This window comes from Anoplopoma fimbria, chromosome 3, assembly GCF_027596085.1.
Source record: "Anoplopoma fimbria isolate UVic2021 breed Golden Eagle Sablefish chromosome 3, Afim_UVic_2022, whole genome shotgun sequence".
Classification (NCBI taxonomy): domain Eukaryota; kingdom Metazoa; phylum Chordata; class Actinopteri; order Perciformes; family Anoplopomatidae; genus Anoplopoma; species Anoplopoma fimbria.
The window spans coordinates 4,240,957-4,265,216 of NC_072451.1; the positions used below are offsets into that span (position 1 = coordinate 4,240,957).

A 24,260-nucleotide genomic window follows, 5' to 3' on the forward strand; every position below is an offset into this window, starting at 1 on the left:
ATCTACCTGCTTATTGTTCCCATATAAAGCCAAACATGTCACAAGGAACGATATAGCATTTGTTCTTTTTTAATGTGAGGTTTTGATATGTGGTGCAGGTTTGTCAACCAACGGCAGCTGTGCAGCAAAGTAGGCGTAACTTATGACCTTGACCTTTGTTTCACCATGTGATAATGTAAGTGTAAGTAATCAGCAAACATTGTTCTCTTGAAGTACTGAAGCTTTTCATTCAGACAATTTTGTTCAAAGTGGATTATTTTAGTAATAAAAACAAGTGTTTTGATCTGAGAAGAAGTGCCCAGTTACACTCTGATATCTTCACCAAATCTACCCGCTGACTTTTCTTTAAATTTAGTCCTCAAATGTCATTGACATTATGAAACAAGCATCAGTACGAAGCTTTAGCTGCACTACACTATCAACGTTTGCCTTAAAGCTCTAGTTTCAAGTGTAATATAACGGTAATATATCACAACTGAACAAGCTGAACAAAATATGAAATGCAAAAAAAATCTTTCTCATTCAGGGAATGAAAATACTTTCATTTAGCAGCCTGGTCTAAAAATGTATTCATGACATTTCGAGTGAAAGCATTTTTTCTAAAGGATTATGTTTGGTTTTGATGTTTGTGTCCTGTGTGAAACCAAAGTAACATAAACATTTTAACCAAAAGCATGATCTTTTACACAACCTAACCATGTGTGTTTGTTCCTTAAACCTTAATGTAATTGAGAAGTGGTTAACACACTATTATTTTGTGTGTAGAAATGTATATATGAAGTATTTTCGGGATCAGAAACGTGAAGATTCAACTTATCCATGGTTCGCATAAACATACAATGCCAACGTTTTACTGTGGTGCATCAGGAGAGTGATAATAGTGCTTCTAGTGCACAATGTCCGAAAACTATGAGTGTTTGTATCCCCTGTTATCCAGGACAGAGTTGCTGTTCCTGTGAAGGGATGATGTTACTCAGTGTTGCCTCATAAAGCAAACTGCTTCTGCTCCAATGGGGGGGTCGGACCTGAAGGTGTTAGTGTTAACCGAGCAGAGCGGACCGTGCATGAATCTCAGGGTCAATGCACACAGCACATGACCTGAATTACACAATGTGTAACCTACAAAAACTAATGCAGGAAGAGAGTGAGAGAGAAGGGGGTGGGGGGGTGGAGATGAAGTGGAAAATATGAAATATGAAAGGACACAGAACTGAAAAAGGCTCATAGGCATGGAGGACAAATAGACCACGAGTTGTGTTGGCGTATTCAAAGTACAGAGAGATAACAATAAAGGAAGAGGACAACAGAAAAGATGGTTGATTCGTGAATATCAAAGGATGTGTATGTGTCAGAGATAGTGATGAGTGTGCAGCTGAAAGAGGCAAATGGTCTCTTCTGATGTGGAAAAGAATATAGCAGTGAGATCTATGTCGACAAACCAATATCAACAACAGTGATTATAACAGAAAGGAAGAGGAGAACAGAAGCAAAGAGTCACAAACAGAGGGACGGAAATATAGGATGAAGATCAAAGAAAGAGGACGAAGAAGAGACTGTTTGTTGTTTTCAGTGATGGTCTGAGCTCCTCTCTCTTCTTTCCGTCATTTCAATGAATGGCTCTAATTTCCTTGTTTTGATATGACAGTCTTTAAGGCTGAACAACAGAATCAGAATCAGTGAAAGGGGGAACAGCCTTCAGTTAAATCCAGGCGGTAACCTCGGGCTCTGCCGACTGAAGCCAATGTTGAAGTGTCTTAAAACTTGTATTCTCTCTACTGACCAGCAGGGGGCGACTCCTCCGGTTGCAAAAAAAAGTCAGATTGTATGGAAGCCTATGAGAAAATGACTCTACTTCTCTCTTGATTTATTCCCTCAGTAAACATTGTAAACATGAGTTTATGGTCTCAATCTCTAGTTTCAAGTCTTCTTCAATACAGCATGATGTTCATTTAGTAAATGATGCTCCATTTAGAGTCAAACAGACCATAAAGCAGGGTATGCTTTAGGGCTGGCTTTCTGTGATTGACAGGTCGCTACCACTACCAGAGTCGTATACGGCGTCTCTACGTCACTCCTCCGCCTTCCAAATATGGTAACTTCCATTCATTGGTTGCGAAAAGACATGTTGTCGGCCGTAATCCAAGTTGGCGACGGCAAAATCGCCAAACTCAAGGCTTCAAAACGTCGGTCCACAATCCAGTGGGTGAGGTCGGCATGACTAGGTCCACTTCTTATATACAGTTTATGATTAAATCAGACGTGAGTTGAGTGTTAGAGTGCAAGTGTTTTTCTTGAAGGTGACACAGTCGGCCTTCTAAAGGAGACAAGGTGATCCACTTGTCAGGGAGACCCAGACGCTCTTCACTTGTCTGGGTCTTTAAAAAAGGTGATTCTTTACATTTACATTTCTTTACACTTTCTTTCAGAGGCTTCTCAAAAGTTTGCATTCTGAGACGGAGGAGAAATAAACGAGGCAGAGGGACGTGGGAGGCAGATTGATGAAAGGTAGGATAGACATGTGGGAGATGAATGGATGGAGGAAGATAAGGACGCTAGGATTAAGAGCATTTGTGAGAAAAATCTATCAGAGAGGTGGAGAGAATGAAAGAGAAAGAGAGGGGGGGGGATGGGAGAAACATTTTTGGGAGATATGAAATGGAGACGGCAAAAGAGATGGATGGATGGACGCATGAAGAAAGTAATTCAGCAGCCAGATGGGGTTTGTGATGAGAGGTGAGCCATATGGTGATGATTCAGCATGGCAACCTCTGGTTTTAACCCATTTACACACACATAAACACACACACACACACACACACACACACACACACACACACACACACACACACCTCCCTATGTAAAGCCTGTAAGCGATGCATCACGTCTTGCAGAGTCGGCCCTAACACATGCTACAGTGAACGGGTACCATCCATCACGTCTGCAACTAGACTGAGATGCAGCAGCAGAGCGTGGGCCAACATTTTAACCAATCAGGCGGCAGCGTGCGTGTCGTCCATCTCAGCCAACCACAACCAATCTAAAGTTATCTCAGAGGGCTTTATATTGTCAACAACCTCCTACAGATGTTCTGCAAAGAAAATGTCTTTTTGCTGATCGAATTGTTGCAGCTTAAGTTGTTTTTACTGGAAATCAGAAAGAAGGAGTGTAAGTTGTGGTTAGTCATTTTAAAACGAGTAGCTGAAATTAAGCAATCTGATCGATCCATAGCCGTGATATGACAACCACATATCCCTGCTATGACATCTAATTCCTTCCTTCCATCTGAGAAAAAAAAAAAACTTGCAACTCCTCCACCTCGCATCGGGCCGAACAAGGCCCCTTAGCTGTGATATGATCCCAACATACAACGCCTGTCATGAGCTATTTCTTTTAATACTAGAGGTGTGGGAATTTCTTGATTTAAAGATGCATTGCGATTGGGACATGAGGGATTCTGCAACCATGTGACAAAACATCATTGGGAGTGTGGTGTCATTTCAGCTCAGTGAAGGTCCTGATTGCATTTTGGATTGACAGCACAGATCATTACTTCAGTTAGAGACTGCAGCGGAGTGCTGGCTCTCTGTATATGCACTTATATCGTCTGCACAAAATAACCAAAAAAACAGTATCAAAAACAGCGCACAAATTAGTTCATCGTGGCTTTAATAAATATATCTATATATATAAATACATAAAGACATATTTCTTTATGGCCACTCCAAGGCTCCATAAGGTTAGCATGGCATGATAAATGAAGAAAAACCTGGTACATTTATCTTTTGATTACCCATTCTGATGAAGAAATGGATGCAGAAGCTTAAGAGTCTATAAATAACTTTGAATAGTGTGAAACATCACAGGAGGTACATGTTTAAAGTCTTCAACAGGCACCTATGCTTTTAATGCTGTTAAATTTAGTAATTTTATGCATTACAAATGTTTTTCTTCTTCTTGTATATTGGGGTTATTTGAAGAGCCTGTTGCTGGGCCTCTTTTTTTTTTATACTTTATAGTGGTTTCATCTGAATAAAAAAGTTGGTAGGGAGAATCTTAGTTTGTCACATATTTTTGTGTTATACTCCAGAGTACTGTATATGTATGAGAGGATGCCGGTGCAGTGTTTGACTGTGGATACCAGTATATTGTGCTGTACCTTGTCTGAGCAGCAGCAGTAGCTTTCCTCTCTCCAACTCCAGACTGAGGCCGAGTCCTCCCTCTCCCTCTGCGTGCAGCAGTGTCCCAGAATTCCTCAGGGTTTTAAACTTCAGAGAGACGACCTCTCTGGACGTCCCCTGTGGCCCGGGGCTCAACCTGTACGCCAGACTGCTGCTGCTGCCGCCGTCCAAACTCACTACATCAGAGGCTGAGAGACACAACACAGACACAGAGGAGTCAAAGAATTTAGAATCAAAAAACAGTGAAACATCAAAACCGGAACATTAACCAAAAACATCAGCTTTACGATGACACATTCCCGGTCACCAGGCAACAATCTACATGTTTTATTTGTTTTATTATAACATTGGCTTTTAGCGTCGAGGAACATAATGCCGTCTTCAGAATTTTCAAGTCCAACATAGATAATTGAGTGTCAGAGTTGCTTTTCATAATGTCCCCACTATACTACAAAAAACACAAAATCCTCCTTTATCTGGACATAAATTCGGTTGATGTGACATATTAGTCGATATCACATATTGATATTGACATTGATATGATTGCAGCAGAGTGTAAAACTGAATCTGTATTCTGTTTATCACGTTTCATTATTCACTTTCACTGTAGAGTCTCCCCTTTCTCGTCGGGGATTTGGGCTTAGATGAAGTGAACAGCGTGTGTTGAGTGTGTAAATAATGGACTGCAAATACTGAAGTCTTTAAAATAAAAAGTTGCAGCCGTGCAACTAATTTCTCCAACTGAACGTTTTTTAATGAACTTGGCAAGTGTTTTACTCTCTGATGCCAGGGCTCACACACAGACACACACTCACACACTCACACACACACACTCACACACACAGTATCACAGCCACTTTGCTCGCAGCAATGCTCTTATTGGATTGTCCAGTGTTTCTGCTGATTACAGAGCAGCGAGATGAAGCTCCGGAGCACTGAGTCATCCTCAGTGTTTAAAGCAGAAACATCACTTTAAGTCTACTTTATTTCTCTATACACTTATAAGACATTAGATTATGTTTCATCCTGGAACAAGACGTTTTATCTGAATATAATTATCCCGATTATAGATTGTTGCTTGTTTACAACTCATAACTTGGTAGCTACTCTTCTACAGCAAGAGATACAATATGCAATTCAGTCTGTCTACAAGTCTTGTAGCACAAACATTAATCAGGTGTGTCTTTACTTTTCGTTCAGTCCAACAACTGACAAGCTATTAAGCTCTCATCTTTTTAATTCAATGCAAAAGGTTATTAAGCTTGTAATCATTTTAATAACAGACTCTTTAAAACTGCGTTCACCACTTAGGGGCGTTGGAAAACAAGCTGCAGGCACACCAGTGACACACTATCACCTGATAAAGTTAATGTGGCGAACAGTTGTTTATACATCCAGAAGATTTTGATTAACAGCTGCAAAAGCATGTGGCTGGTACTGTTTTCACCTTGAGACTGCCTGATTAAATGAAGATTTAAAGAAAAACAAAAAAAGAGAGATCCATATGAAGGTCCAGTTTGAGGAAGTGTGTGGTCTGATTAAGGGCCCAGGAAGTAGGGATGCTGAAAACATCTGCCTGCTGCAGCTGGAGATGATGCTCATGAAAATGGTAAAACTGAACCAAAACAATGAAGTTTGGTGCTGGATAACAATGAGCTAGAAGACACTACAGAGACAGCAAGCAGTCATGTGACATTGTTAAAACAGAAATATTCATTGTAGCTTTTCAAACTGTCAAATTCAGAAGTGACTGAACCTCAATTTCCTCAGAAGGAATGTGGGGAGAAATATTTTAGATGGGGAAGTAAAAATTAAATACCTACTTTTGTATTCTCTTGCAAAACTTTTGCACTATCCTGAGAAATATTTTACTCGAACTTGCAGCAACAACAATAACACTTCTGGGCCAAATCCTTCAGAATAAAAGCTTTGACTGATTTCCTGTCTCGAAAATAATCTCCATGACCGTGACTTCGTCCTCCTTGTACTTTAATTTAATCTGAAAGAAATATTTTACTCGAACTTGCAGCAACAACAATAACACTTCTGGGCCAAATCCTTCAGAATAAAAGCTTTGACTCTTTACATGTTTCCTGTCTCGAAAATAATCTCCATGACCGTTACTTCGTCCTCCTTGTACTTTAATTTAATCTGTTGCTTTGTAAGTAAAATAATATGTCAAAATCATCTTTACTGACAAACATAAAAACAACACAATGTGTACAAACACAATGTTCAAAAAGTTTCTAACAAAAGTCTGTGTATTTTCCTCATGTCCTTTATATTTCTTGCTTATAACCTTTTTTTTTATTATTGGGGGCACATGTGCATGCAGTGACTGGCATCACAGCGGTGTTTATTCAGTTTGCACCACGGCTGTCGAGTCAGTTTTGATAGATTTGATTGATTAAGCGTCAACACATGATCCGCCAAGACACATTATGAAATGTTTTGTTGCTTTGACTCAATAACAGACTAATACCCACAATACATTTTTCACACTGCGGTAAACTGTTTGCTGCCAACAGCTATATCTCAGCTCCCTTCAGTATATTGCATTTGTTTTTCCAAAGAGGATTCTGCTGTGCATGCTACATTAGTTTACCACCAGGAAAACCACGAGTCTCCTCCATCAACCGTCACGCCAACTGATAAACATATTACAGTAATATATCTGCTGTGTCCTTAGATAACTTGAGAATATTTCCAAACCACTACAGGCTATTTATCAAAATATATCTTTTTTAATGTGTTTTATAATCCATCTTCTTCCAGAGGGAGACACAGTTTAAAGGGACACGAAATGGTTTTTATCATAAATCATCTTTCCACTTGGTGAATTGATTTAATGAATTAGTGGCAGGAGTGTTATGTTGCTTTAGTTTACTTTCGTCTGGAGCTCTAAATGAAGTATGATATGAAGTACAGTACCAGTCAAAAGTTTGGACACACCTTCTCATTCAACTACTTTGAAGAATGTAAAATATAAAACATATTCTGGTTTGTTGAGCATTTGTTTGTTTACCACATAATTCCATATGTGTTCCTTCATAGTTTGGATGTCTTCAATATTAATCTACAATGTAGAAAAAAATCAAAATCAAAATAAAGAAAAACCATTGAATGAGAAGGTGTGTCCATAGAGGACACATGAGTGCAAATGACAACTTACTAACTTGATATGCAGGTATCAACTGGACGTAAAGCAAGTTTCATTATCCTCCCAAAATATTATGCTGTAGGATAAAAACGTATAAAAAGATGTGATTTTACGTAACTTTCTCTAATAATTGTGTTAATGCTACTCCTGTACTATCTTTACACTAAATAAAGACAGTAAACAGACATTCATTGTCCCCAGAGGATGAAGACAATTGACTTTGGTGACCTACTGACGTTTTCTCTAGCGCTGCCATGACGTTGACATTTGTGGTTTTGAGTTACATCTCAATATGTCTGATATTTTGGCTTAAGACCAAAAACATACAAAACTAATTCCCTTAACCATTAGATTTAGCTTTACTTTGTGTTTATTGCTAATAAGCAAATTGAGCAAATAGAATAGGGGGTAGAATGGACATTGAACTGTTTCCGTGGCCATTGACAAGAGAAAATGGTGTTTGTTGTTAGATGTTATGGTGACAATGACCAACCAGCTCATTGTTCAGCTCATTTTCTATAACCAGTGTAGCAATAAAGCATGGTGGAATTAGCTAGCTAGATAATAAGCCAGCTGTCAGCTAGTTAGCTAGCTTGCTTATTCAACTGTGCTTTAACACTTGTTACAAAAAGTTGTAAAAAGTTGTCAGTCACTCATCTGGCAACCGCAATGTGCTTTCTTACGCTGCAACAAAAGTGTGTGGATGAAGCATTAAGTTGTTAAATTTAACACATTTAGTCAGACTCTCGACACTTTGTTACGTTACTACTCCACTTCTTGTTTTCTCACAGATCTTCTATCCTGGTCATGGACTCTTGTTCTCGTTAGAAGAACAAAAGTCGTACCAAGATATCATTTATTTAAAATAACAGTGTTTCCAGTAATTCATTTAAGAAAGCGTGGGTGTGCCTTCTTCAGCACGCACACCCATGCAACACCATCTCCTCGCCTTCAGCTACCACCACAAATATAATCTAATTCTGTAAGAAACACTGCATAAAATATACTCAAATTACTACTGGGGAAAAAGCTGAAAAAGGAAATATCACTTAAGTTGTAAGGTAAAGGACACACTATTTGAAACCTGTTTATTTGTGTTGGTGACAACGGAAATGACTGTATGTCACCCCTTTGATATATTCACTGTTCAACTTTAACTATTTTCAAAGCTTTGAATCTGACTACAGCCTTTAAGATAAAAGGAGGAACCAGAAATAACACAATGTGGACAGAATACGAGACACACTCCGTATGGAAATCATGTTCAAACATTAATATTTACTGTTTGATAAATGTATTTTAACACATATATGTAAATATGTGGCGTTGTTTTTGATATCCAGGAGTGTGGTGTGTTTTTTAATGAAAAAACCACTGTGAGGACAGAAATGAGGGCAAAGACACAGCAGGGAATTAATGCTGAGAGGACAAAATATTACAAAGACCTGCTTCTATAAGAGATTCATGAAGAGGATGAAGAAGAGGAGGAAGAGTCATATTCAGTGCAGATATAATGTATGTACATGCATGCTCATCCTAAACTCGTATTTGTTATATTTGTTCTTTTTTGAAAGATTAATCAATTTATAAATGTTATTAAAATGTATATTGGCTCAAATAAGAAAACTAATTTTATTTTTTTCCCATGGAGCCATCACTGATTAAATAAACTGTAGTGGTGTCATTTCAAAACACAATGGGAAAGGTAAGAACATATGTTTTAGTGGGATGTGTGTTTAGTTCATTGTGTTGATGCCAGGGGCTGATCCTGACAATATGTTGTTTTAATACAGAGCAGGGATCTGTTAACACGATATGTTTTTATGCAACACGTGTTGTTTTCACTGTTAATATCAGAGATGAGAGTGTAAAGTAGTTGTGAAATATGGAAATGTTTCCCGGAAAAAAGGCGCCCTCCATGCAAATGTTATTTCTTGAGGTCATTAATCAAACACAGCGGGTCATTTAAAGGGAAACCAGTGTCACCAGCATGAAGAGGTTTTTTAACTGGGCGACATCACAAGAGAGTCCAATCGGTCCAGTAAAGAAGACAGGTCTTACTGTAAGGACACCCGTAGGTCTCCAGCCGGAGTCCGATCCTCCCGCTGGGGTTCCAGTCCAGAGGAATGAGGCGGAGGAAGCGAGCGATGGCCGGCTGCTGCAGTTTGTACTGAACCACACTGTCTGCATTACTGTTACCTGGAAAAGACTGAAATTACAAACATCATGAGCACATGTTCATTATATATATATATATATATATATATATATATATATATATATATATATATATATATACATATGCAGTGTTGCTACCTGGAAAACATACATCTAAACATTTCAGCACAACTGTGTTTAGAATAAATACAATCATATACTGTATATCTCAAACTAACTGTATTTGTGTTTAATTTAAATTAAACTGTACTTATTGAATATAGGATTTGGAACTTCAAACTTAAAGGCTTTGATTGTAATTCATGCAAATAACTTAAATATAATGAAAAAATGAAAAATCCAAATTTTTATGTTTTATTTTGAAATATTTATTTTCTATCTCATAATTGATTTTTATTATTTCATCATTTTTACATTTTTTTCATCTAAGAAATTATTATTTTTAATTCTCATAATTTTTACATTTTAGCGCATCATTTTGTTTTTATTTCACTAAGAATTTGGACTTTTTTAAAAATCAGAACTTTGAATTTATATCACATTATTTACATTTTCTATCTCATTATTCTGACTTTTTAACAAATAATTAATACAATAAATTTAATTTAATATATCTTTTTTTTAAACTCGCAATTTTTCCTTTTTAACTCAAAACGTTGGAAATTGGCTTCCATAAATAAAAACCACCAGGAAACATATTATCAGTGTTACTGCGAAAGACCTAAAAAGAAAGATAAAGAAAGTTGTATGTCTCGTCAAACCTACGAGGCAATCAGCAGGGCCTTCATCTTAACAAATGACACTGAAGAATGGACAGAATCTTATATACATTTAACAAGAAAACGTCCAACAGCTGACTTTGACGAGCAGAGAAAGTGAAAGAAGCGTGATGAGAGAGATTAAAGGTGAATGGGAGACAGGAATGAAGACATGGAGAGGAAAAGACAGGAGGAGATCGTATCAAAGGTAAATGGCAGGGTGGGACGAAATGAAGGGGAAAGAAAAACATGGTGAGAGTAAGAGGAGGTAAGCAGCAGTGTCAGAAAATGAGAGGAGGAAGTAGACGGGAGAGAGGACAATTTGAGAAGAACGGGGGAAAAGTGGAAAAGATCACTTCATCCCCAGCCCTCCAGGCAGGAGGAAACAAACCGATAAAGATGAGAGAGACTATGAGGAAAAGATGGATTGCTATATTTTCAAGTACCCACAGGCAAAAAAAAGAGGACAAAGAGAAAGAAGGATATTTCCTCTGCTGGTCTTCAGGCCTCTGAGCTAAAAACAGAACCCCAGTACGATCCAACAGCTCTGACATCAACGTTCTCCTCTGACTGACTGTAAGCGCGACTGACTAATGCACAGAAGTTGGGAAACACTTTGAAATGTGCCGGGGCTTGTGCTCAGTTTATGCAGAGTGTCAGATCAACATGTCTTTAAGCTGTGAGAAGTCGTCCTCTGCTCTCTCAGAGACGACCCTCAGTGCTGAGATTAGCCCGGTTCCTTCCATGTGGGGAAATTGCCTCGGCTCTGCTTCTAATCAAAAGCTCTTCTCTGCACCGCTGCAACAAACGAGGGGTTTACCCGGGATTAATGTCCAAGCAAATAGAATGAAAATATTACGCTTTTTTTTTTTTCTATATTTGATTTGGAGAGTAAGTGACTCAACTGGCTTTCTGTGTTGACAGGATGCATCAGCGTGTTTGCTACACCAACAACACTGCTCAGTATTCCTGTGGCTGCGTACTGAACCGTGCAACCGTACAAACACAAGGCTTAAACCACACCTGTGCGCTAAAAAAAAAACCCCACAGAAGAAGAGTTCTGTGTCTACCAGGAGGTGGGAGGTGATGCTTCGCTGCCTCTGCTGTCCATCTGACTGATTTCTTCATGAATCAGCTCTACAGAGAACAGCTGAGCCTTTTTTCCACTTTCATGGCTCGTGTTGTGCCACGTTTCTGCCATGTTGTTACTCGTGATCAGTGGTGAAAAAACGCTCTAAAATGACCTACTAATGAGGAAACCACCATTATTAAACATTATACTCAGGTAGAAGTAGACGCATTGGGGTGATAATCTTGTCATGACATTTTTTTTTTTTTGACTGTTGGATTTACTGGGTGTAATTATTCCTGTGCAACCAAACGTCTCACTGATTTCACATTACATATAAGTGTCCGCCTGTCTACTCGAAATGGCAACGTATTCACTCAAGAGTGTCAGGTCAACAGGAGAGCAAACTCAAGAGCTGTCCTCCTGTACAGAGTTTGACCATGTAAAGCACTTTAAAGATCCTAAATTCATTATTGAGAACATTGATATAAAATCAAACAACTATTCGCCATGTAAAGATATAGTGTAGTAATGTCTACCTTAGCAGATAATAGACTGTATTTAAGAACTGGACGTAGTTATTGTGACTTCACCCATTGGTTTGTGGACCGCCGTTTTGAAGCCTTGATTTTGGGACAAATGAACAGAAGTTACCATATTTGGAATGAGTAGGGCTGACGTAAAGACGCCGTATACGTCTCTGGTAGTGGTGCTAACCTGTCAATCACAGTAAGTCAGCCCTAACTCATACTCTGCTTTATGGTCTATTTGACTCTAAATGAGACCATAATTTACTAAATGAACATCATGCTGTATTGAAGAAGACTTGAAACTAGAGATTGAGACCATAAACTCATGTTTACAATGTTTACTGAGGGAATAAATCAAGAGAGAAGTAGGTTCATTTTTTCATAGACTTCTCATCAGAACCCTTATTTCTTATTTTTTCCCATAACTATGAGTAGAGTTTCTCTTAAAAAGTATACGTACCACCCGGGTAGAAAAGAATAAGCTGCTCTCTAAAACATTTCATCTGTGATCCTGTTCTTTCAAACATTTGTACCTGCAGCAGCAGTGACATTTGATATCAACATGTTCACTCCCTCTTTCAAAAGTCAAAGTGAGAGAGAGAGAGAGACAAAAGGCGACACCGCGTACAGGGCAGAAATAATAAAACATAATCGTGCCACTTGACTGCCTCTCCGTTCGTGATCAGCACCTTAAGAGTTCTGTCAACAGGTGTGCCGAGTCAGCAGCGCTTCAACGTCGGTTCATACATTATAAATGAAGAGATAAACTCGTGATGACTCAGTTTATCTGTTTCTTGGTAGATCAGGCAACATAGCTCTGCAGTACATCACTTCATATAAATGACACAAAACAAAATGCCAGGTTATTATTGCTCCCTGAGGGGAAATAGAAGAAAAGAACAAACAAAAAGTGAAGCCAGAACAATGAAGTTATTCAGAAATGAGGGACAGAAATGCAACGTAGTCTTAATCCCACTGTTTGGACTCACCCCTATACTGTCCTCCTGTCTGTACTGCTTCCAGTTGTGTCCCGTGTCGCTGAACATCAGCAGGTACGACGTCAGCCAATCAGAGCTGCCGTAGCGGCCCTGAGTGGCGACGGCGGTGATCTTGGTCCGCTCGCCGAGGTCGACCTCCAGCCACTGATACCTGTCTGAGGTGAGAGGAGACCAACCTCCGGCTCCTGCAGGGCGAGAGAAAGAGGGAGACAAAACCAGCACACATGAGTCATTTATTAGATTTACATTCATCTGGGAGGAAACAGAACACGCTTTGGTAGATGCTGAAAAAGGAAATTGCATTTCTTGACCTTTCATTCTGAACGAAAATCACATTTTTCTGTTTTCAAAGGCGATGAAGAAAATGGATTGAACCACAGCAAATACCTTAAAAATCTTTTTTGAAGCTATAATTGGATATGATTCATACTTTAGGAACTTTCCAGATACACTTAAATCATTATTTTTTTCTTTGTGTCCCACAGCAGCATCAACAATTTGTTGCTTTTCATATCTATCGGAGAAACACATGCATATTGTCTTTTCATTTGTTAGACAGAGACATGGAGTTCAATCAGCCTTTTATATTTTACTCGTCAAAGCAACAGAGCTCCAAAAACATAAAATAATCTGTGAAAACAACAAAATATCAAAACAACATATTTATAAGAAAGTGCTCTTGCTATGTTAATGCTAATTCTGCACCGTGCGCCTTATTCACACCTCAACTTTCCTCTACATTGAACAGAAACAGGGTTTATATATAAAGATGAATATGAAAAAGACGTGAATCAGCTGCTTCAGCCTTCACAGTCACCAGAACTCTACCAAACTGTACTACTTTGAGATGTTGGAGTGAAACATTACACCTCCACCACCATAATCAAAACAACAAATAAGGAAATATTTTTTCTAAAATCCAGGTATATTGCAAATCACTGAATTGGCCTGAAAGTGGCGTTACTTCATTATAGATAATGCAGAATAAAGAGAGAAGCACATGGAAGCTGATATCATTTCCCATAAACAGCAATGCATTTATCCTTTACAACTTGTATCCTCCCTCATATTACATGTCATCGATAAAGGGGCTGTGCTGTGATTGGCTGTGCTCCGGATCATCAGGCTGAGATGTTTTCCCACAGAGAACAAACACGGTGAGCGATTAGAGTTGAATTATTGAAGAAATGTGCACTTTTCCAGTAACCTTCCTCTGATGCAATACGCTTAGTTACATCGCATAACGGCCACTTACTGACGCATGATGAATTGTACAAAAGGTTTATGCTGGCAGGAATTTATGTACGTGTGTGTGTAACCATGCACACACTGCCAGTGCAAATGTGTGTGGGTGTGTTTGTGTGTGTGTTTGTGTGTGTTGGGGGGGGTTTGTTGACAGAAGTCTGCTTGGACAGATAAACTGTGGTTTGATTGAATGCTCTGCTGCACAATAAAGACACTTCAAATATGGAAAGAATTCAGTAGGCCATGTGTGTGTGTGTGTGTGTGTGTGTGTGTGTGTGTGTGTGTGTGTGTGTGTGTGTGTGTGTGTGTGTGTGTGTGTGTGTGTGTGTGTGTGTGTGTGTGTGTGTGTGCATAGGAAAACACTTTGCTGGGCCAAAACGACGACTCAGAGCTTAAACACCATATGGGCAGATTCTGAAGGAGAAGGGAGTTGACCAGCGTCCCACTTTGCATGCACGCACACACACACACACACACACACACACACACACACACACACACACACACACACACACACACACACACACACACAAGTGCATGACAGAGAGCCTGACAAAGCAAAAGCACACTGGAAGCTGCTTAAATGCCACTTGACTTTAAGAAAGACAATTCATTACTTTTTCTACCAACGGCAGCAAGCAAAGTGTCAAAGCTGTAAACTACAGGCATGACGTGTTACAGTATGTGTTAACGTCTTTTTAGATGGAAAACATGATAAAGATGATTTAGTCTACTCCATCTTCTTGCTGGCTTGCTTTTTACAGTAGGTTATTGCTCTGGAAAAAAGCACAACAACTGGATATGACTGTAGAGCAGAGTAAAGCTTTAATGTCACAGAAGGGCAATTTGTCTTGCAACCATTAGTCAACGGTAGTAAATATTAAATACAACACCTCATATATAATGGCAATCCATATATTATGTCAATACACTCAGTACATACACAAATAAACACAATAACAGAGGTTACCGACCACATCAGTCCATCCCAACGTTTTATTTAGAGCAGTAAATCTCCAAAACAACTCAGCAGAATGTCATAAAATTAGCTGTTGATATTCATGATCCCTTGAGGACTATTTAAAATGACTCCCTGACCTTTCAACCGCTGTCAAACATGAGGTCGATTTCCACTTAGATCAACACTTTGTTCTATGTATGTTCTAAGGTATCTTGAAATCAACTGTACAAATTTAAAATACATATGTTTGTATTCATGCTCACCAGAGGATGAATCCTAATGTTTCTGATCAGCTTTAGTGCCACCTTCAAGTCATTATTCTCACTTTAACACACACATAAAATGGTCAATTTGACATTAAAGTTGAATGAGCCCATGGACTCAAGATACTAAAAAGGTTTTATCGTATAATATAAAAAAATATAAAAACTGTTAAGCAACTTTATGCTCCCAAAATTGAAACCTTTTGATGATACAACTCAGACAAACAGAGAATGAGACAAACAACATCGTCTCTACTGACACACAGTTTTCCTCAAAATTGTTTGATGCAATTGCCTCTTTGAGATGACAGTAATTTGTTTCTGAAATCCTCCTGACCGAGGCCAAATTGAAAGCTTTATGTGGTTATATTACAGCATATTTTCTCACCGAGTGTCATGTAAGTTCAAAAGGTCAACAGTTGGAACATTCTTAAGCAGAAAAGTCTCTGAACAATTTGCGGTGGCAGGCAGACGAGAAAGCAGCGGTGGAAAAAAAAAAGAATCGGTGTCTGTCTGGCGGCTGGTGGAGCTTGATCTTTAAAGATCCAAAGGCCAGAGCTAATAAGCACTTGGCTAACAGACGTGTCCAGTGACAGGAGAACAAAAGGAGCAGAAACTCTGACCTTTACTCATGACGATTAGACGTGGGAAGGAAAAGAGGGAATTGGAAGGAAACAGCTCAGAGACAGAGCGACGTTACAAAGATTCACTGTGTCCACCATGACAGTAGAAGTGAAACTAATGTAATTGAGGTGAACCGATGGCTGATTGTCTGCACACTTTCTGCCACGGCTGTCACTTTACATCACAGAGATCGCCGTGGTTACTCTCCCTCGTCTGTCTGTCAAGGCGCCGGATCTAACCAGCCAGTGAGAGAAGTAAAGACTAATGCAGGTCAGCAGAGCGACATCAAACTGGGAATAGTGACGCAGTCCCAGTGGAGACGTGGAAGTGTAAAAACCACATCAACAGGGACGCATGTCACTTCATATCCAAAGATATCTTGTTCTGCTTCAATTTGTTTCATTTGTTGCATAAACATCAATATAAGTTTCTCTTCATTTGCTGAACAAAGTTAGTAAGACATTTAAACTGTGTTTTCCACTAGCATGTAAATACTATTTATATCTCTCCCCTTTATCTACATTGGTTTCACAACTGCATAAGTAAAACTGGAAAAATAATCAACAAATCATCTGATTAGTCAGCTGTGTGCACACATTAGACATTACCGCTATGAAAGTAAAGTATGAAACTATATCAAAAAGTCTTAACATTGTTAAATAAATAAAAGTTTAGTATCAGAAGCTAAAAATAACCCAAACTAAACTGAAATAGATAGAATATTTATTGATGCTCCGATAGCATTTTTTCCTCCGATAGCTGAATACTGATTAAGCTGGATGTGATTGGCCTGCCTCATTTTAAACCTTTTGTAAAATATGAACGAATACATACAGAGAATAAATTCTATAGAACTTTATTTTATTATCTAGTCTGACAGATTTTCCAGAGTAAAATGTTTCCAAACTTGTGACATTTTTCTTTTTTGCACTCACCACAAGCACCTCGGTACTGGGCATGTGCAACTCTCAACAGGGTTGAGAAAAAAGCCAGATGGCTCACTTGTTTCTTTCTTTCGCTACTTTCCTCATCGATTTACAGTGCTGATGATGGACGAGTGGGCCATCTTGCTTCTTTGTGATCTGTGTTGAGAGTTGCACATGTGCAGTAACGATCAGGCAGGATGTAAGAATGTGTTGTTGTTCCTGTGTAGCGTTAATGAGCTTGTAAATTATATGATGATGCGATATCCGAAACATTTCCAATACTGGTATCTGTATTGAACAAATCTAACCATTTATTAAACAATTAAAAACACAAAAGTATGTCAAGTCACATCTCACCCTTAAAAAGAATCTCCTTCAGATATAGCACATTAATCTGAGACAGCCATGACAGCAACAATACCAGATAAAGACTTATAAGACTGTGTCTACACAAAAACCATAAATCTTTTAGGCTATTTCAATAATGCTGGGAAGTACTTTGACTGGTCAAACATGGTACTTTGTCTCATTTTGCACGAAAATGGAGAGCGTGTTTGAGGAGCTCCATATCGGAGTGTGAATAATGAGGCTTAGGGAGGACGGAAGGACAAAACAAAGAGGAAAATATGTTTTCATAATTAGCTGGCTGAGTGTGAATGTAGTCTTTGTCGAAGGTTAATTGTGACATAATAGGAGGTGCAGAGAGCCAAGTACAGCCACAGCCTCACACCTCGCTGTAACTAAAAAAATGACCGTTTAGATCATCGATAATGAACTGATATTCCATCAGACAGCTCCAGAGAGACAGACAGGTAGATGGAGAGTGAGGCAGAAAGGCGATGAAGAGCCAGACAGGAAGTTGGACAGAGAAACAGGCAGCTTAAAGCGATGCAAAACGCAGCTGGAGAGGCACGATACAGAATGATTGTTAGAAGTGCCAGGTCCGGAATAAGCGCTGGTCATTTGCATGAGAATACAAAAGCCTGGAGGGGAATCTCAGCAGCCTGATAACATGTCAGTCTGACAGAGAGTCCAACAGGAAGCTAATGGGCTCGATGCTGAACCAACAGCAGCAGCAGCAGCAGCAGGCTGGAAAAAACATCTCTGCAGGTGAAACAGGAGAGATTTACATTTGTTAAATGCCACACTGCAAATAGGGCACTTTGAGAAAGTCCAAATATCACATCTTAGTATGCTTGAATTGTATTTGTTTTCTAAAGTATAATTTGCATTATACTTGTTAAACTTGTTTCAAGGTTAGTGTTGTTGATATATATAGATAAATATCATATCATATCTATGAAACAAGTCCAAAAAGTGACAGAAGATGCAACACGACAACGGTGCTAAATAAATGGTTTAAAGGTATACTTAGCAGTAAAATTTTACATTTCAATTTACAATGTAGTTGGACTGAAAACATTGCTGCATAATTATACCCTTAAACTGAATGTGTCCACTTGAGCGCAACAAAAAGCTGTAAACACAAAATTAACATATTAGAAACTCTCCTTTTATCTGTTTTGGTCACAACCATCACCTGATGAGAGTTTCTGGCTGCTAAATGCTAAATGTTTTCCACCAGCTAGTCGCTAACGTTGTCCTATCTGCTGTTGGATGTAAAGTTGTGGGCCGGAAAAAACAAAACAATGAGCTGAAAGAAGCTGAAACGCTCCACAGAGCTGAGGGGAGCTGCTGAGTCAGGTGATAAAAAGTCATGATGGGAATGTTTCCAAGCTCGATATTAAAATCTCAACTTGTAAACCAACCAAGAAGTTTTAAAAAATCTTCAAATCCGTCACAATTGGATAAACTTGATCTGTTGATGTGGATGGTGTGATACGGTTGAAAGTTCAAAAACATCGACTGATTCGGTCTTTGAGATGATATTGTTTTTCAATTTTGATGCTTCACAGAAACCAAGGTGGTTTTGCTGTCAAGAGGTTCATTCATGTGTGTGAGTTTGGGCGATTTATTGTGTTTATTTTGACTGGGGTTTTTCTACCAGAAGAGAACAACTTAGGAAAAACTGCGATCATAAAAACAGTCCAAAGATATTTAACTGTTTCTGTTGTGGAGTTAACTTCTTTAAAGCTAAATACCGAGGGTTTAGTTGGCCGTTGTTACACAATTTACACAATTTACAGGCTCCAATTAAAGTTTTATTCCACCTTCAGACCTCACTCTTTGAGACAGAGACTACTGTGTCACAGTAATCATTTTCAAGTCCATTCCGGCATAATTGCAGTGGCGTCATGATGGCTGTCAGCATCGCCCACTGAAGAAAGAAAACGGTTCAAACACGGAGACCGCTATTAACATTTTGGCAGGAAGACAGAGCTGGCTAAATTAGTTTCGTACCAATGAAAATGAAAATGTGACGGCAGACGGAGTGAAACTAATGATTACAGCAGAACACAGAGGAACAGGAGACGGATGGGGACGATTCAGATAAGAGAGGAGGGGGGGGAGACAGAGAGGGATGGAACAAAAAGGGGAAAGACACATGAGAAAATGAGAGGAAGGGAGGAAAAAGAGAGAAAATGAAAGAGGTGGGGGTAGTGCATTCCTCCTCAGGTTCCTCGTAAAAGGCCATTCATCTCCAATCAATAGACTATCAGGGCTTTTTATCCACTCCTGGTGTCAGATTCACGGCCATCAGGCCTGAACTGAGATCAGCTACATCAGGTCAATGTCAGGTCCTCTGGTCTCCCTGCAGAGAGAAACAGCTGCTGGGTTTTATGAAGTGTCCGTGTATAAATAGGTTACATGCAGTTGTTGTTTCCCTCTGGCAGAGCTGCAGTGTTGAAAGAAAAATAGGTCTTACCATTTTAAAAGTCATTGTTTGTATTGAGACAAGTTAAAATGTTCTTCCTCCCTCATGTCCATGGACTTGTTAGGGATATAGAGTAGATAGGACTCTACATTGTGTGCACAATTATTAGGCAAGTGAGTATTTTGACCATATCATAATTTGTATGCATAATTTTCCAACTCCAAGCTGTATAAACTTGAATGCCTATTGGATTTAAGCATATCAGGTGATGTGTATTTGTGTAATGAGGGAGGGTGTGGCCTAAGGAGATCAACACCCTATATCAAGGTGTGCATAATTATTAGGCAGCTTGGGCCAAAAAAGAGATTTAACTGACTCTGAAAAGTCAAAAATTGTAAAAAGTCTTTCAGAGGGATGCAGCACTCTTGAAATTGTTAAGATATTGGGGCGTGATCACAGAACCATCAAACGTTTTGTTGCAAATAGTCAACAGGGTCGCAAGAAACGTGTTTAGGAAAAAAAGACGCAAATGAACTGCCAAAGATTTGAGAAGAATCAAACGTGAAGCTACCAGGAACCCATTATCCTCCAGTGCTGTCATATTCCAGAACTGCAACCTACCTGGAGTACCCAGAAGTACAAGGTGTTCAGTGCTCAGAGACCAAGGTGGCCAAGGTAAGGAAGGCTGAACCCCGACCACCACTGAACAAGACACATAAGTTTAAACGTCAAGACTGGGCCAAGAAATATCTGAAGACTGTTGACTGTGACTCTTGACGGACCAGATGGATGGGCCCGTGGCTGGATCAGTAACGGGCACAGAGCTCCACTTCGACTCAGACGGCAGCAAGGTGGAGGTGGGGCACTGGTATGGGCTGGCATTATTAAAGATGAGCTAGTTGGATTTTTTCGGGTTGAAGATGGACTCAAACTCAACTCCCAAACCTACTGCCAGTTTTTAGAAGACACTTTCTTCAAGCAGTGGTACAGGAAAAAGTCAGCATCTTTCAAGAAGACCATGATTTGTATGCAGGACAATGCTCCATCGCATGCATCGAAGTACTCCACTGCGTTGCTAGCCAGTAAAGGCCTTTAAAGATGAAAGAATAATGACATGGCCCCCTTCCTCACCGGACCTAAACCCTATGAGAACTTGTGGGCCCTTCTTAAACGGGAGATTTACTGTGAATGAAAACAGTACACCTCTCTGAACAGTGTCTGGGAGGCTGTGGTTGCTGCTGCACAAAAAGTTGATCGTCAACAGATCAAGAAACTGACAGACTCCATGAATGGAAGGCTTATGACTGTTATTGAAAAGAAGGTCACGGATTTTTTTTTTTTTTTTTGAAATGTTTATTTGTACATTTTGAGTTGTTTGTTTATTATTCTCACTTTAACAGACGGAAATAAACAAGTGAGATGGGAACATTTTCGTTTTTCATTTAGTTGCATAATAATTCTGCAGACTAATAGTTGCCCAATAATTGTGCACACACAGATATTCTCCTAAGAAAGCCAAAACCTCACTTTCACTTTCTTAAATATTCAGGTTTGAGGTTTATTAACGTTTTGGATTGACCGAGAGCACTGTAGTTGTTCAATAATAAAATGAATCCTAAAAAATACAACTTGCCTAATAATTGTGCACACAGTGTAGTGATCTGCCGGTTGGATGCTTATTGGATGAATTTGTAGAAACATTCACGTCAGAATGAATGGAAATAACTTTGGTGTTCCTCTGACTTTACAATGGTTTACAATCAAACGCCTGAGAAACTCATGACTTTCCCATCAGCCTCAGCTGTGCTTTTGTGTTTAATGTTAATCAGAAAATGTTAGCATGCTAATAAGCTTATTATGATGATTATTATGAAAAAATACACTTTTGGCATAGGCATTTTAAGCATGTTAGCATGCTGGTTTTAGCATTTTAGCTTCACAGAGCTAAGAAGCCATTTTACTAGATTTACATAATATTCAAGCTGGCTATGTAGTGAAAAGATATGTACTTGGTAAAATGTGGTTCTATGATCCGTTTTTACATCCCTCTCGCAAAAAAAACAAAAACCATCTTCCCATAAACATTACCTGGATGATTCTGGATCTGTGTATTGTTAGATTGTTAGATTCCAGCTGTGAGTCTGAATGACGGATTAAATCCCTCGTAAAGATGCTGTGTAGGTAGTATTTCAAAACTGGTAATCTCTGTTCACTTAGTGGGTAATTGAATTGAGAGCAAAGCTGCTCCTCGGAGAACAACTGTGTCGGAGGCAGAGTGTTAGCAGCGGCAGCATGAGATGGAAATGAGATGGAGACGTTCATTTATTCATCGATTTCCTCGACGAGCAGCTGGAATCGCACTCCAGGATCCTGCAGCACGAATGTTGCTGAAGAGGAAATATCTCCTACCTGCTAGGGCTTGATTAGGAATATGCATCAAGTTTATCACTGTTGTGTAGTTGTTTGTTAAGCAATTTTATTTGCTGTTGGAGCAAAAAACAAGGTGGTAAACCGTACAGTTTAAATGTATAGCAGTGTTACTATCTAGGAGTTCTTTTGCAGGGCTTTGACTTTTAATTTGAAATTCTTACTTTTGTTCTGTTAAGTGTCAAATTAGCTCTTACTGTCTTCACTACATGACCTAAAGTATCAGTGCAACTTTCACTTCTTCCCACTTGTGATGTTGGTATTCTTGGAGCTGGATCAGATTCTTCAGTTGCACTTTGAAGTAAAAGCTGCAGCTTTCATATATATATCAGGATGCTGGATGCTGCTACAGGTGATACTGATATGTCAATCTACTGTTACCAAACATCTAAGTCAGATCAGCAAACAAAGACAGCAGACCGGTGGCATTTTTTGCGAAAAAAAGACAGTTTGATTGATGGTCGAGCCTCTGAGCAGACTGAGGACTGGGCCGTGCTCTGCAGGTTCTGCTTCCTTTAGTTTCCCAGGTGGTGAAAATCATTCAGATCCAGATTAAAACCCAGCTCACCCTCCCAGCTGATTCTGGGCTTTGATGTCCGGATAAAGCACGCTCAAGCCCGTTCCCTGCAGAACGCTCCACAACAAACCGTGATCTTCACTTTGTCAAAGCCTCACATCGGCATCCAGCACAGGACTCCCTGCTGGGGTTTATGTTGGGCCGACAAACATTCACATTTATCCTTCTGGCATAAACCCCCAACACAAAGAGCATCTATAGAGAGTAAAGACGGGCCAAGCAGCTATAGCTTGTTGTTTCTTTATGTCTCTCAGACATAATTTGGATCCTCTGTCCGACCGGTTTGTTTTGTGTTGTGTGTCCTCTCTCTTCTCTGCAGCAGAGCAGCTTGTCGGTGACAGAGGAGGGTTTTGGCAGCGCTGCTTGGCTCAGCTTAACTTCACATTTCACTAGACTATGGAAGAAGCTCACATCCCCTCTTAGAAAAAACAACACACGCAGCATAAACATTATCACTAAAAACAAAAACAATAATGACATGATTTCAGAACCAGTTATGGACTTGTGTATCCAGTCTGGTCGGCAGCAGAAACTCTTCCTTACCGTCTCTCCTGTTGAGTTTGGCGAAGCCCGGCGCGTGACTGCTGGACAGCTGTGACGAGCTTCTGAAGGACGACGGCGGCAGATTGGACACCAGGGCGCCGTCACACACCTCTGTCAACCAATCAGAAAAGACAAGAAAGAGCACAGTTAGTTGCGTCTTTAAAATAATTCAATATGCTACAGAAAAAAGTGTTCATGTGCCCAATTTTAGGGGTCAGGACAATTCTTCACATTTGTTGTCATTGAAACTTTACCGCCTGTCTTCCTTATTACTGGTACCTGTAATGTTGCTGTAAGAGGAACCCGAGCTTCTACTTGCCCAGACTGCAATGTGACCAATAACAGGTTTGGTCAGATGTTTGTGTGTGTTTAGCTCGTAGTGGCTAAACTAGCAAAGATGATAGCAGGTTACTGGTGACTAACTCTAAAAATCACTCCAAGAGAAAGAGAATCCAAGACATAGGACACAAACATTAAATACTGCAGATTCAAAATATACCGGAATAAAATCAAATATTTATAAAATAGAATGCCATTGTAAGCAAGTTTGCAACAGTGATTCAAGTTACAGAGCATCACGTGGAATGGTTTTGGGAAGCCTTGTACTTATTTTAAAAAAAAGGTCAAATATATTGACCTATTTTTTTCACGTACAAAATAGTCCTGTCTATTGTTGACTTTAATTTGTTCAGCTCTGTAGTTGTTGTTTTCTGGTTGTGTGTACATATTGATCAAGGCAAAAAAAAAGAATATATAACAGTCAGATTCCTTGTATATTGTACACATACTGAACATGGTGGACACATGAAAACCAGTGTTTTATACTGTCTAACTGTGGAGCACATGGCTGTAGTAGAGAAAGTAAAGCGTTCGTTATTAGTCAAATCACATTCACACCATTTAGCCCTGTCGTTAGCTTCCTAAATGTCAATTTCTTATTCATCCTCAGTTAACCAAGGATTTATAAATAGAGATTGGCCTTCAAACAAGCTTCCTTCAACTACAGTTTTTCTACACATTTCACAGCAGCATCCACTCATCTTTCCA

At 39.3% G+C, this 24,260-nt stretch overlaps 1 protein-coding gene across 1 annotated transcript in view; it reads right to left on the reverse strand.

The window, feature by feature from the left end:
* The window catches only part of LOC129117100 (contactin-associated protein-like 4), a 97,182-nt gene that overhangs the window by 50,497 nt on the left and 22,425 nt on the right, over positions 1-24,260 (reverse strand). Inside the window, 4 exon segments of the mRNA XM_054627649.1 lie at positions 4,157-4,366; positions 9,400-9,547; positions 12,863-13,056; positions 23,214-23,324. Of these exon segments, the coding sequence (XP_054483624.1) occupies positions 4,157-4,366; positions 9,400-9,547; positions 12,863-13,056; positions 23,214-23,324 (663 nt within the window).